Genomic DNA, 14999 nt, shown 5'->3' on the forward strand with positions numbered 1-14999 from the left:
AGAACTGTACAAATGATACATTTGTGACATCAATAATTACAAAATGTTTTTACAAAATGAATCAATACAGTAATATGAGATCTGTAACATTTGACATGTTGGTGTATTAATACATCTAGTCACTAGAAAGAGTTGCTTACCAAGAAGACAGTGAATGTTCCTGAGTGGCCGAGTTAACATTTTGATCTAAATCTGCTTGGAAAATTTGAATAATGGGCAAATGTCTCACAATCCAGGTGGGGAAAGCTCTTAGAGTCGTACCCAGAAAGACTCACAGCTGTAATCGCTGCCAAAGGTGCTTCTACAAAGTAATGACTCAGGGGGGTGAATACTTATGTAAATTAGATATGTATGTATTTCATTTTCAATACATTTGCAAAAAAAAATGTTTTAATCCACTTTGTCATTATGGTGTGGAGATGGGTGAGAAAATGTTTCATTTAATCAATTTTAATTGAATGTGCAATAAATCAAAGGGTAAGAATACTTTCTGAAGGCACTGTAGCCTATATAATGAATTAAAAAGTCCAAAGATTGATGTAGAAATCCCAGATTGACCCTTTAAGCAACAGTAAAAGGCCTAATGACTACAATGGACAACATATTGTTATTTGTTTCTGCTGATATAGTAATTGATGTGCACAGTTTTATCTTATTGTAGCTCCATGACAATATATTTAGCACAGCTGATGTGTGTAACACCTTGTGGACTGATTATGCTTCTACCTTGATCCACAAGGGGGCATAGTGGAGACGAGCACCATACTGGCGCTTTGTTGCTGAGCAGAGCTCCGCATGACAGTTGGTCTGTAAATATATCCTGAAGGTAATGGGCGGTCCTAGTTTCAGGATGCTCGAAGATGCTGAGTCAAGGATGTCAAAGAGAGAGGCTATTTTAATAATACGGAAATAAGATATATATTTTTTTGTGGTTTAAAGCATAGCAATAGAGAGTAATGTGAACAGAGAGGAAAAAGGAAAACCGTGAGAGGCATTTTGATGAACAGTGCGTCTTTGTCTGGATTAAATCTCCGTAATGCAAGCGTGATACAGAAGACAACAGAGCTGTTTATATTTCTCCATCCAGCTGGTAAACGTCATTTGTGTAACGGGCTTTTAGAGAAGAAAAAAAATCCCGTCTAGCAGCTTTGTGAACATCCGCAGTGGTGATACATTATTTCATAGTGGATACAGTGAAGGCTTGATAATTTATTTGGAGTCGGGTTATTCTGAGTAGACATAATTTGATCCAAGAAGGCCTCGTGTAAATGATAGGAGAAAACGGAGGACATCCGTGTTTAAATGCAAGCATAGTGTGACTGCTTGGTCATGATAATGCGAGATGAGTAAGTCTTTATCCACTTATTTTCAAAGATGACATCAGTGTGATGATGATGCAATTTACTAAAAGCTGTCACTTTTCATTTAAAGTTTAGGATCCAGTCCAGATGATGGGATTGTAATTTCACCTATTGTGGTTTGTTTATGTATCTAAACAACTCGAATGCAAGACAAACATTGTTTCCCATTCAGTTCTATCCAGCTTAATATGCACACGTTTATTTCTCCTGAGAAATAGACAATTGATCTGTTATTGATCAGGGCCTGCCACAAGTCCTCTGGGCCCTGTCAGAGCTAGTCAGTGGATGCTCTTATCTCTAACCGTTTTCCTCTGGAGACTCTATCGATACCTCTCCATGTTCACCTCTGAAAGACTCACGGTACCGGAATGTGTCAGCCGGATTGGGAACCGGAGGTCGGGCAGCTCTAGCTCATCCTCGGAACCGAAAGTACCACCGGTCTCGCCGGGTGTCTACGGTGCCGACGTTCAGGATGTTTTGGACACCTCGCTCCCAGCCCTGCGCTCCGCTATCAAGACACTGAAGTCAGCCAAAGATACCTCGGATCTAGACGAGACCCGCAGGGCCATAGCAGAGACGTTCCAGTTAGTAGAGGAGGCCTGGGTTCTACCCACTGTGGGCAGGCAGGTCGCAGAGGAGATATGCAACAGGATACGACTGGACGGAGGACTGGAGCTGCTCCTGCGACTCCTCATGACACCTGCTGTGGAGATCACCTATGAGTCTGCCAAACTACTGGAGCAGATACTGGTCTCTGAGAACAGGTGTGTATTCACTACAGGCCTACATGCACTTTTTCTGTTATACAAAATATTGTCTTGGTCCTAACCGTTAGGGCCAGTTTCCAGGACCCACATACAGTAAGTCTTAGTCTTTATAAACTTAGTTGTATACTCGTCTTTTTGTTTACCCTTTCCACTTCTCTCTCTCTTCCTATCCAGAGACTACGTGGCTCGCATGGGTCTGGGGGTGATCCTGAACCTGACGAGGGAGACAGAGGACGCCCAGCTGGCCCGCAGCGTCTCAGGCATCCTGGAGCACATGTTCAAACACACCGAGGAGACGTCCGCCCAGCTCATCGCCAACGGCGCCCTGGATGCCCTGCTCTTCTGGTGCCGCGGTACCGACCCCACCGTCCTTCGCCACTGTGCCGTTGCGCTCGCCAACTGCGCCATGTATGGCGGCCATCGCTGCCAGCGGCTGATGATTGAGAAGCAGGCAGCTGAATGGTTGTTTCCATTGGCGTTCTCCAAAGAGGACGAACTCATCCGCTTCCATGCGTGTTTAGCGGTGGCCGTGCTAGCCAATAACCGGGAGATTGAAAAGGAGGTGGGTCCTGTGTGGCTCAGTTAGTAGAGCATGGAGCTTGTAACGCCAGGGGGGTTGGTTCCATTCCTGCTCGGGCCACCCATATGGAAATATGGATGTGCATAACACTGTAAATCACCTTGGATTAAAGTGTCTGTTAAATGTATTATTATAGGTGGTGAAGTCCGGGACATTGGAGCTGGTGGAGCCCTTTATTGCATCTCTGGACCCTGATGAGTTTGCCCGGAGCTTGCTGGACAGTGCGGACAGCATGCAGGGGAGGACGGCAGCAGACCTACAGCAGCTCCTGCCACTACTGGATGGTGCCAGACTGGAGGGGAAATGTATCGCTGCCTTCTACCTGTGTGTCGAAACCAGCATCAAGTCACGCCAGCGCAACACCAAGGTCAGTATCAGGGAACAAAAGCACAACTGGTTCATCCTTGATGAGCAGTTGATTTGCTGAATTCAGATGTGAGTGCTGGGCTGGAACAAAAGCTTGCACGCTCTCCAAGTTACGACATGGTTGGTAAGCACTATAGTCCAGCGTTTCCCAAACCCTGTCCTCAGGACCCGAAGTGTGCACGTTTTAGTTTTGCCCCTAACACTACACAGCTGATTCATATTATCAAAGCGTGATGATTAGTTGATTAATTAATCAGCTGTGTAGTGCTAGGACAAAAACCAAAACGTGCACCCCTTGGGGTCCCGAGGACTGAGTTTGGGAAACCCTGCTTTAGTGGGTAGTGGATACAGGGATTTCATCCAACAACATTATGGGGCCTAAAACTAATTCTGGTGCCCACTTCCTAACTATATATCAAATCAAATCAAATTGTATTTGTCACATGGTTCGTAAACAACAGGGGTAGTCTAACAGTGAAATGTTTACTTACGGGCCCTTCCCTACAATGTAGAGAGAGAAATATAGAAACATAATAACACAAGGAATAAATACACAATGAGTAACGATAACTTGGCTATATACTCAGGGTACCAATACTGAGTCCTTGTGCAGGGGTACGAGGTAATTGAGTTAGATATGTACATATAGGTAGTGGTAAAGTGACTAGGTAACAGGATAGATAATAAACAGTAGCAGCAGCATATGTAATCAGTCAAAAGAGCAAAAAGGTTCAATGCAGATAGTCCAGGTAGCTATTTGGTTAACTATTTAATAGTCTTATGGCTTGGGGGTAGAAGCTGTTCAGAGTCCTGTTGGTTCCAGACTTGCAGTGCATCGGTTCCACTGGATATCATAAGGTGAATCCACCAATTTGTAAGTCGCTCTGGATAAGAGCGTCTGCTAAATGACTTAAATGTAAATGTAAATGTAGAACAGTCTATGACTTGGATGGATGAAGTCTTTGAATATTTTTAGGGCCTTCCTCTGACCCAAGTGATGTACTGAACCGTACGCACTACCCTCTGTAGCGTCTTGAGGTCGGATGCCAAGCAGTTACCATACCAAGTGGTGATGCAGCCATTCAAGATGCAATGGTGCAGCTGTAGAACCTTTTGAGGATCTGAGGGCCCATGCCACATTTTTTCAGCCTCTTAAAAGGGAAGAGGCGTTGTCGTGCCTTCTTCTTCTGTGTGTGTACCATGTTAATTCCTTAGTGATGTGGACACAAGGAACTTGAAGCTCTCAACCCGCTCCACTACAGCACTGATGATGTGGATGGGGGCGTACTCGGCCCTACGTTTCCTGTAGTCCACAATCAGCTCCTTTGTCTTGCTGACATTTAGGGAGAAGTTGTTGTCCTGGCACCACACTGTCAGGTCACTGAACTCCTCTCTGTAGGTGGTCTCATCGTTGTCGGTGATCAGGCCTACCACTGACGTGTCATCAGAAAACATAATGATGGTGTTGGAGTCGTGCACAGACACGCAGTTATGGGTGAACAGGGAGTACAGGAGGGGACTAAACCCGCATCCCTGTGGGGCCCCCATGTTGCGGGTCAGTGTGGCGGATGTGTTGTTGCCTACTCTCACCACCTGAGGATGCCCTGCCAGGAAGTCCAGGATCCAGTTGCAGAGGGAAGTGTTCAGTCCCAGGGTCCTGAACTGAGTGATAAGCTTGGAGGGCACTATGGTATTGAATGCTGAACTGTAGTCAATGAATAGCATTCTCACATAGGTGTTCCTCTTGTCCAGGTGGGAGAGGGCAGTGTGGAGTGCAATAGAGATACTGTCGTCTGTGGATCTGTTGGGGCGATATGCGAATTGGAGTGGGTCCAGCGTGTCTGGGATGATGGTGTTGATGTGTGCCATCACCAGCCTTTCAAAGCATTTCATGACTACAGATGTGAGTGCTCCGGGCGATAGACATTTAGACAGGTTACCTTGGCGTTCTTGGGTGAAGGGACTACGGTGGTCTGCTTGAAACATGTAGGTATTACAGACTCGGTCAGGGAGAGGTTAAAAATCTCAGTGAAGTATGTGCTCCGAGTACGTGTTCTGTATCCGTCTAGCCCCACGGCCTTGTGATTGTTAACATGTTTAAAGGTCTTACATCGGCTACTGACAGCGAGATCACACAGTCGTCCGGAACTGCTGGTGCTCTCATGCATGGTTCAGTGTTACTTGCTTCGAAGCAAGCATAGAAGGCATTTAGCTCATCTGGTAGGCTAGCGTCACTGGGCAGCTCGCAGCTGCATTTCACTTTGTAATCCGTGATAGTTTGCAAGCCCTGACACATCTGACGAGCTTTAGAGCTGGTGTAGTAGGATTTGGTCTTAGTCCTGTATTGATCCTTTGCCTGTTTGATGGCTCGTCGGAGGTTGTAGCAGGATTTCTTATAAGCGTCTGGATTATTGTCCCGCTCCTTGAAAGCAGTAGCTTTAGCCTGCAGCTCAGTTCAGATGTTGCCTGTAATCCATGTTATTTGATTATGTACGTACGGTCACTATAGAGAAGACGTCGTCGATGCACTTACTAATGAAGCCGGTGACTGATGTGGTAAACTCCTCAATGTTATCGGATGAATTCTGGAACTTTTCCAGTCTGTGCTAATGAAATAGCCCCTTAGTTTAGCTGTTACATTCATTGAGGGAAGAATTAGACCAAGGTGCAGCGTGGTAAGCGTACATCTTTCTTTATTAGACGAACACCGAAACAAAACCAAAATAAATACAAAACGAAAACGTAACGTTCAGTAGGGCATACAGCACAGTACCAAAAACAAGATCCCACAAACTAAGGTGGGAAAAAGGGCTGCCTAAGTATGATCCCCAATCAGAGACAACGACAAACAGCTGCCTCTGATTGGGAACCATACTAGACCAACAAAGAAATAGAAACATAGATTTCCCACCCTAGTCACACCCTGACCTAACCAAATAGAGAATAAAAGGGATCTCTAATGTCAGGGCGTGACATTAGCATCCGCTTCATCGGACCACTTCCGTATTGAGCGCATCACTGGTACTTTGCTTGTAAGCAGGAATCAGGAGGATAGGGTTATGGTGAGATTTGCTAAAGGGAGGGCGAGGTAGCACCTTGTATGTGTTTCTGTGTATGGAATACATGTGATAAAGAGTTTTGTTGCCTGTAGTTGCACAGGTGACATGGTGGTAAAACATTTGGTAAAAAATTGTTAAGTTTCCCTGCATTAAAATCACCGGTCCTACAATATCAATAGACATACAATTGAATGTGTGTGCATTCTTCCTCCTAGATCTTCCAGGAGATAGGTGCGGTGCAGAGCCTGAAAAGGATCGTCATGTACTCCAGCAATGGGACGGCCTGTGCCCTGGCCAAGCGTGCACTAAGGATGATGGGGGAGGAGGTGCCACGACGAATCCTGTCCTCCGTGCCCAACTGGAAGGGTTGTGAGGTGCAGAGATGGCTCCAAGTGATTGGATTCAGCGCTTACACTGAGCGCTTCCAGGTGTGTGTTTCTGTGTCTCAGTGTGTGTGTGTGAGTGTGTGTGTGTGTGTGTGTGTGTGTGTGTGTGTGTGTGTGTGTGTGTGTGTGTGTGTGTGTGTGTGTGTGTGTGTGTGTGTGTGTGTGTGTGTGTGTGTGTGTGTGTGTGTGTGTGTGAGAGAAAAAGAGAGATAGAGATAGCGAAAGCGATAGCAAAAGACAAGGTTTGAACAATAACGAATGCGAATGCTCTTCTATAGTCCTTGTAGAGATGTTGAGAAAATAAGGTGAATGTTTGATTTTATATCGATTAGATATGGATACCTACAAGTAACTGTCAAAATAATAGAAACACTTGAGTAAATGAGGGATACAAAGTACATTGAAAGCAGCTTTCACGCAGGTGTGGTTAGGGTCATGTATAAAAATGCTGGGCAGGCCATTATTTTGGCCATTATTTTGTCTACCATGGCTATGCCCCCATAACATGACAATGGCCCCATCTACAGGGCACGAGTGGTCACTGAATGGTTTGATGAGCATGAAAACGATGTAAACCATATGCCATGGCCGTCTCAGTCACCAGATCCCAACCCAATTAAACACTTTTGGGAGATTCTGCTGCAGCGGCGCCTGAGATTGCATTTTCCACCACCATCAACAAAACACCAAATTATGGAATTTCTCATGGAAAAATGGTGTCGCATCCCTCCAATAGAGTTCCAGACACCAGTAGAATCTATGCCAAGGCGTATTGAAGCTGTTCTGGTTTGTGGTGACCCAACGCCTTATTAAGACACTTTTTGTTGGTGTTCCTTTTATTTTGTCAGTTACCCGTATTTCTCCTTAGCCTCTTCCTCACTATATTCACTCAGTCTTTCTCTCTCCTCTCTGTGCCCGTCCTTCAGGAGCTGCAGGTGGATGGCAACCTACTGCTAAACATCACAGACCAGGATCTGAGCACTGACCTGGGTATGACTGCAGGACTCACTCGCAAGAGGTTAGTTCAGTCATCTGTCAAGTTTATGTCAAGCTTATAAAATGTCTGCTACACCAGTCAACTTCAGTGAAATTGAACATTGAAATAAAATCCTTGACTTACCCTGCCCACTCATTTTGTGTTGTCTTCTAGGTTCCTCCGTGACCTGCGCGTGCTGAAGACCTACGCCAACTACTCGACCTGTGACCCCAACAACATGGCTGACTGGCTGGGTGAGGTGGACCCGCGCTTCCGCCAGTACACCTACGGCCTGGTACAGTCTGGAGTGGACCGCAAGAACGTCCTCCACCTCACCGACCAGCAGCTCCAGTCAGACTGTTACGTAGGTGGGTTGTGAACCAAAAGACACATTTACGTTCCCTGCAAGACAATTAAGCAACAAGGCCCGAGGGGGTGTGGTATATTGCCAATATACCACAGCTAAGTGCTGTTCTTAGGCACGATGCAAAGGGGAGCAGTAAAAATAAATGTTTTGTCATACCGGTAGAATGCCACGGCTGTCAGCCAATCAGCATTCACGGCTCGAACCACCCTGTTTATAATGGAGAATAAAGTATTAATTTTCTCCTTCTAGAGAACGGCATCCACCGCGCCAAGATCCTGGCAGCCACCCGTAGGCCGATAAAGCCGTGTCTGACCGATGCCCAACCCCCTGGACCGGATGTGTTTATTAGCTACCGCAGGACCACCGGTTCCCAGCTCGCCAGGTATGGAGAGAGGGAGAGGGAGAGCGGGAAAGCTAGGGAGAGGGAAAGCTAGGGAGCTTTGGAAGACAAACAACTTAATCATGTTTGTTAGGATTATCTGGAGTCTAAGATCTGTAGATCGTCAATCGTTACTTTCTCCCCACCTTTTTCTCTATCTCCCTCTCTCCACTCCCTCTCTCTCCCCTCCCCTCTCTCTCTCCCCCCAGTCTGTTGAAGGTCCACCTTCAGGTCAGAGGTTTCAGTGTGTTCATTGACGTGGAGAAGCTGGAAGCAGGGAAGTTTGCTGACAAGCTGATCCAGAGCGTCCAGCGTGCACGGAACTTCGTCCTGGTGCTGTCTGCCAACGCCCTCGACAAGTGCATGGGCGACACTGGCATGAAGGACTGGGTACACAAGGTCAGACATAGACAGATCTACACATAGATGTGTGCTGCATAGAGAACAATATAGATCCAATAGTATACAGCTGCAGCTACCTGTATAGATGTTAAAATCAAATTGTATTTGTCACATGCTTCGAAAACAACAGGTGTAGACAAACAGTGAAATGCTTACTTACTTTCCAACAATGCAGAGAAAAATATATAGAAAAAAGAATAACACACAGAATAAATCCACAATGAGTAAAGATAACTTGGCTATATACACAGGGTACCAGTACCGAATCCTTGTGCAGGGGTACGAGGTAATTGAGTTAGATATGTACATATAGGTAGGGCTAAAGTGACTAGGCAACAGGACGGATAATAAAAAGTAGCAGCAGTGTATGTGACGAGGGCCCACGTGTTGAGGGTTAGCGTGGCGGATGTGTTGTTGCCTACCCTCACCGCATGGGGGCGGCCCGTCAGGAAGTCCAGGATTGAGAACAGATGAAGGAGTTCAGTCCCAGGGTCCTGAGCTTGGTGATGAGCTTGGAGGGCCCTATAGTGTTGAACGCTGAGTTGTAGTCGATGAACAGCATTCTCACATACAGTTGAAGTCGGAAGTTTACATACTTTTAGGTTTGAGTCATTAAAACTCGTTTTTCAACCACTCCACAAATTTCTTTTTAACAAACTATAGTTTTGGCGAGTCGGTTAGGACATCTACTTTATGCATGACACAATACATTTTTCCAACAATTGTTTACTGACAGATTATTTCACTTATAATTCACTGTATCACAATTCCAGTGGGTCAGAAGTTTACATACACTAAGTTGATTGTGCCTTTAAACATCTTGGAAAATTCCAGAAAATGATGTCATGGCTTTAGAAGCTTCTGATAGGCCAATTGACAGAATTTTTGTCAATTGGAGGTATACCTGTGGATGTATTTCAAGGCCTACCTTCAAACTCAGTCCCTCTTTGCTTGATCATGGGAAAATCAAAAGAAATCAGCCAAGACCTCAGCAGAAAAATATTAGACCTCCACAGGTCTGGTTCATCCTTGGGAGCAATTTCCAAACACCTGAAGGTACCATGTTCATCTGTAGAAACAATAGTACGCAAGTATAAACACCATGAGACCACGCAGCCGTCATACCGCTCAGGAAGGAGACGCGTTCTGTCTCCTAGAGATGAACGTACTTTGATGCTAAAAGTGCAAATCAATCCCAGAACAACAGCAAAGGACCTTGTGAAGATGCTGGAGGAAACAGATACAAAAGTATCTATATCCACAGTAAAACGAGTCCTGTATTGACATAACCTTAAAGGCCGCTCAGCAAGGATGAAGCCACTGCTCCAAAACCGCCCCAAAAAAGCCAGACTACAGTTTGCAACTGCCCATGGGGACAAAGATCGTACTTTTTGAAGAAATGTCCTCTGGTCTGATGAAACAAAAATAGAACTGTTTGGCCATAATGACCATCGTTATGTTTGGAAGAAAAAGGGGGCGGCTTGCAAGCCGAAGAACATGTTGTGGGGGTGCTTTGCTGCAGGAGGGACTGGTGCACTTCACAAAATAGATGGCTTCATGAGAAATGAAAATTATGTGGATATATTGAAGCAACATCTCAAGACATCAGCCAGGAAGTTAAAGCTTGGTCGCAAATGGGTCTTCCAAATGGACAATGACCCCAAGCATACTTCCAAAGTTGTGACAAAATGGCTTAAGGACAGCAAAGTCAAGATATTGGAGTGGCCATCACAAAGCCCTGACCTCAATCCCATAGAAAATTTGTGGGCAGAACTGAAAAAGCGTGTGCGAACAAGGACGCCTACAAACCTGACTCAGTTACACCAGCTCTGTCAGGAGGAATGGGCCAAAATTCATCCAACTTATTGTGGGAAGCTTGTGGAAGGCTACCCAAAACGTTTGACCGAAGTTAAACAATTTCAAGGCAATGCTACCAAATACTAATTGAGTGTATGTAAACTTCTAACCCACTGGGAATGTGATGAAAGAAATAAAAGCTGAAATAAATCATTATCTCTACTATTATTCTGACATTTCACATTCTCAAAATAAAATGGTGATCCTAACTGACCTAAGACAGGGAATTTTTACTAGGATTAAATGTCAGGAATTGTGAAAAACTGAGTTTAAATGTATTTGGCTAAGGTGTATGTAAACTTCCGACTTCAACTGTAGATCCTATAGTATCTAGATGGAATTACAATTATTTTCTATGTGTATAATCCAGTCACCCTGGCCTTTACATGTCTAGATGTTCCATCTATATGTTGGTGATATACAATATTAGACATAGAGAGGTCCCCTCCATACAGAACAATGTTACAGTTGAGAGATTATTTTTCCCATATACCCCTGTCCCTTACAAGTGTAGACATTCCATGTCTGCGGGGGCATTCTGTGTCTGTCCGTGATTTAACGTACCTCTCGTAAATCCTGCAGGAGATTGTCACAGCTCTGGCTGGAAAGAAGAACATTGTCCCTGTAACTGATAACTTCCTGTGGCCTGACCCAAACACTCTTCCCGAGGACATGAAAACTATCCTAAACTTCAATGGCATCAAGTGAGTCACAGAGAGAGATACAGTACCGCAGAATCTGTTTGAGAATGATTGGCAGTTTGGACATTTATCTGAAGTGTACTTATTAGGAATCAAATCTATCTTTCATTTTCATTCTCCATCACTTTCTCTTTCCATCTCTCTTCACCCCTCTCTCTCTTTCTCCCTCTCTTTCTCCTTCCCTCTCTCTTCCTCTGACTCTCCCTCCCTTCCTCTCTCTCTCTGGATACAGGTGGTCCCATGAGTACCAGGAGGCCACCATTGAGAAGATCCTACGTTTCCTCATGGGCAACCCCAGCCAAGACCTGACCGACAGCCCCAATACAGACTGCCCCAAGGAGCCTCAAGGACCACAGAAGAAATAGAGGCCTCTGATTGGAGGTCCTCTGGTCTGTGATGATGTAAAATGGTGACCAATAGTGATCAGTAATCAATAATACCAAACAGAGTGTGCTCTGAGCTCTGGTTGGTCAGGTCTAACCCTGTGCATGTGAAGACATGTTTAATAGGCTGTATTTAGATCATATGCTAATGAGATGGCTTTGCTACTAGCCGCTGATCCAGATGTAAAGTTAATGAAATTATAGTCCATAGCGTAAATACTAAATGTAATTTGGGGTTTCAGTACTTCTAAATACCATGTACTACTCCCTTAAATTGCAGGGCCACATTCATAAGCTGTTATTGGCGTGGTCAGGGATATTTTGTGTCTCTCAGGAAATAACTAGTGTGATAAATCAGCTATCGCTGGCACCGAGCATAACACATAATAACAATCTGGAGTATCTCTGTTGCCTCTAAATAGCACTACACTCTCATTGTTTTAAATAGGCCCATACTTTCTAAGACAAAACAATATCCTGGATTTTAATAATGATCCAGTGTAAACTATATAGCTTATGGGAAATACTATATCTCTTTTTTTCCCATGGTGCTTATACATTAAACCCTGTATGCTCATTGGTGGTCAACTGTTGCCCGTATTTGATATGTCTCTTTACGATAGTGTAACCTAGGTGATGGCAAACAGCCTAATCCAACAGAGATGATGTACGATCTCTATATGTAACAGTGATTTGGAATCCTGCTCTCGTGATGAGGTAGCCCTGCCTGTGACTTGTAGCCAGTGTCACCCTCTGCCCAAGGGGGAATTAGTTTAATGGTTAAGATGTTAGTTTCCCGACCAGGAGAGAGGGGTACTGATCCCACCAGCTACATATACTCATTACAAACTTGCGCTCATGTGCTTAGCAACAACCAGAAGTTCACAAAGAACTCTCTCTCAACCAAGCTTAAGGCAATGAAAAATACCATTATCAAAGCATCTTGCTGATGTGAAAACAGATAGATGCTCTCACTCTCTGTTCAGAAAGATACAATTCGTTTACAAAACCAATATCTACACTAACCCTTAAGGCTGAAGCTACTCCATGGAAAAGGTTCCATCATCTTCCTGTCAGAAAGTCTTGTAGTATACAGTCACAACATGCTGCGTTACTTTGTTCGGCTAAACCGCTGTATCTACAATACTGATTTGTGGTTTGGTTCCTTCATAACGCTAAGAGATTCTGTCATTGATTTGGCTGCTTGACAGTTAGCCTTAGTTCACTTGCTTGTATCTATTGGATAGAAGCAGTTCAGTAGATAAATGTTATCACATTGAGGGCAGAGCTAAATAATGTATACTTGGCTCACATTGAGGATCCTTCTTAGACATGTACCAGCATGCACCACCCCTGTCTAAATCACCTACAGTCTTACTATACTATTATCTGTGACAAGATAAAGATTCTAGAAACATCCAACCAAAACAATCATTCAGTGTCTGATTATCAGTTTAGATATTACGTAAGTGTTGCAAAATGACCGCAGAAGTCATGAAATCACCAGGTTATTGTATTTACAATTAAATGAAGTGGAATGGTAAAACATTATTTTAAACATGGAATTCTTAGGTTCAGTGACATGTTTGTTTTGTAGATTCATATCTGTTAATGATGTAGATACTGTATGTACCCACACCTGTGCTAAATGGTGTGCAGGAAGGCAAACACAAAATGTCACCTCAGTCTAAAGCTACAGTATTTGCTCTCAGCACTACTAGCTATATCTTGTCACTGTTTTGATGGCTCTTCTGGGCTATTTCCCCTGTTGCCTTAATATATGTGTTGCTCTCAATACAGGTATGTTGATGAAATACTGTATACATGGACATGTTCTTGTTTACTTCTTTTATTGAAGATTTAGGCAGTGTTGTCATTTAACAATACAGTGACGCAATAAAAACTACTAACCTGAGGATAAAGTACGTCTGTGATTCTTTCTGTGCAACACTGTTATAATGCCTTATTATAATTGACATATTCTTAGCAGCTAATAGATGCAATTGTTTTATGAAAGTGCAGACTAAATCAGTAAGGCATGAGGCAGAAGGCCCATAGTTGTGAAACGCTCATGATAAAACACAAACTTTTGTGTCTTGCTTTATTGTAGAGTTTTATATGTTCCACATCTGAATCTACAAGGTGCTATGAATGTTTTATAAGGCAATAACATTTCATCAGAAGCCAATTAAAGTTAAGTGTTACCAAGTATATCATCTGCATGATTTAATCATTCATTCGTTCCCTTTTTAAATATGATAAATATCATTCACTGTATCTAACAATCCGTTATACTGTACGGTGCAGACAAAATCAATTCACAATATTTTCTCACATAAACTCAGAAAAAAAAGAAACGTCCTCTCACAGTCAACTGCGTTTATTTTCAGCAAACTTAACGTGTAAATATTTGTATGAACATAACAAGATTCAACAACTGACACATAAACTGAACAAGTTCCACAGACATGTGACTAACAGAAATTGAATAATGTGTCCCTGAACAAAGGGGGGGGGTCAAAATCAAAAGTAACAGTCAGTATCTGGTGTGGCCACCAGCTGCATTAAGTACTGCAGTGCATCTCCTCCTCATGGACTGCACCAGATTTGCCAGTTCTTGCTGTGAGATGTTACCCCACTCTTCCACCAAGGCACCTGCAAGTTCCCGGACATTTCTGGGGGGAATGGCCCTAGCCCTCACCCTCCAATCCAACAGGTCCCAGACGCGCTCAATGGGTTTGAGACCCGGGCTCTTCGCTGGCCATGGAAGAACACTGACATTCCTGTCTTGCAGGAAATCATGAAAAAACGTTGTTGCCGGGGATGTCTGGTGAGGACCTGCCTTGCAACAGGCCTACAAGCCCTCAGTCCAGTATCTCTCAGCCTATTGCGGACAGTCTGAGCACTGATGGAGGGATTGTGCGTTCCTGGTGTAACTCGGGCAGTTGTTGTTGCCATCCTGTACCTGTCCCGCAGGTGTGATGTTCGGATGTACCGATCCTGTGCAGGTGTTGTTACACGTGGTCTGCCACTGCGAGGACGATCAGCTGTCCGTCCTGTCTCCCTGTAGCGCTGTCTTAGGCGTCTCACAGTACAGACATTGCAATTTATTGCCCTGGCCACATCTGCAGTCCTCATGCCTCCTTGCAGCATGTTCTCGCAGATGAGCAGGGACCCTGGGCATTTTTCTTTTGGTGTTTTTCAGAGTCAATGGAAAAGCCTCTAGTGTCCTAAGTTTACATAACTGTGACCTTAATTGCTTACCGTCTGTAAGCTGTTAGTGTCTTAACGACCGTTCCACAGTGCATGTTCATTAATTGTTTATGGTTCATTGAACAAGCATGGGAAACAGTGTTTAAACCCTTTACAATGAAGGCCTGTGAAGTTATTTGAATTTTTATGAATTATCTTTGAT

At 44.1% G+C, this 14999-nt stretch overlaps 1 protein-coding gene across 1 annotated transcript; it reads left to right on the plus strand.

The window, feature by feature from the left end:
- The first annotated feature begins 395 nt into the window (after positions 1-395).
- Positions 396-13499, plus strand: LOC106581032 (NAD(+) hydrolase SARM1). Its single transcript, XM_014162702.2, has 10 exons — positions 396-2125; positions 2303-2690; positions 2845-3075; positions 6349-6561; positions 7446-7537; positions 7670-7863; positions 8112-8244; positions 8451-8640; positions 11083-11204; positions 11434-13499. The coding sequence occupies exons 1-10, from the start codon at positions 1647-1649 to the stop codon at positions 11564-11566; spliced, it is 2175 nt and encodes a 724-aa protein (XP_014018177.1). The 5' UTR covers positions 396-1646; the 3' UTR covers positions 11567-13499.
- Positions 13500-14999: the final 1500 nt, after the last annotated feature.

The sequence above is a fragment of the Salmo salar genome, chromosome ssa20 (genome assembly GCF_905237065.1).
Source record: "Salmo salar chromosome ssa20, Ssal_v3.1, whole genome shotgun sequence".
Classification (NCBI taxonomy): domain Eukaryota; kingdom Metazoa; phylum Chordata; class Actinopteri; order Salmoniformes; family Salmonidae; genus Salmo; species Salmo salar.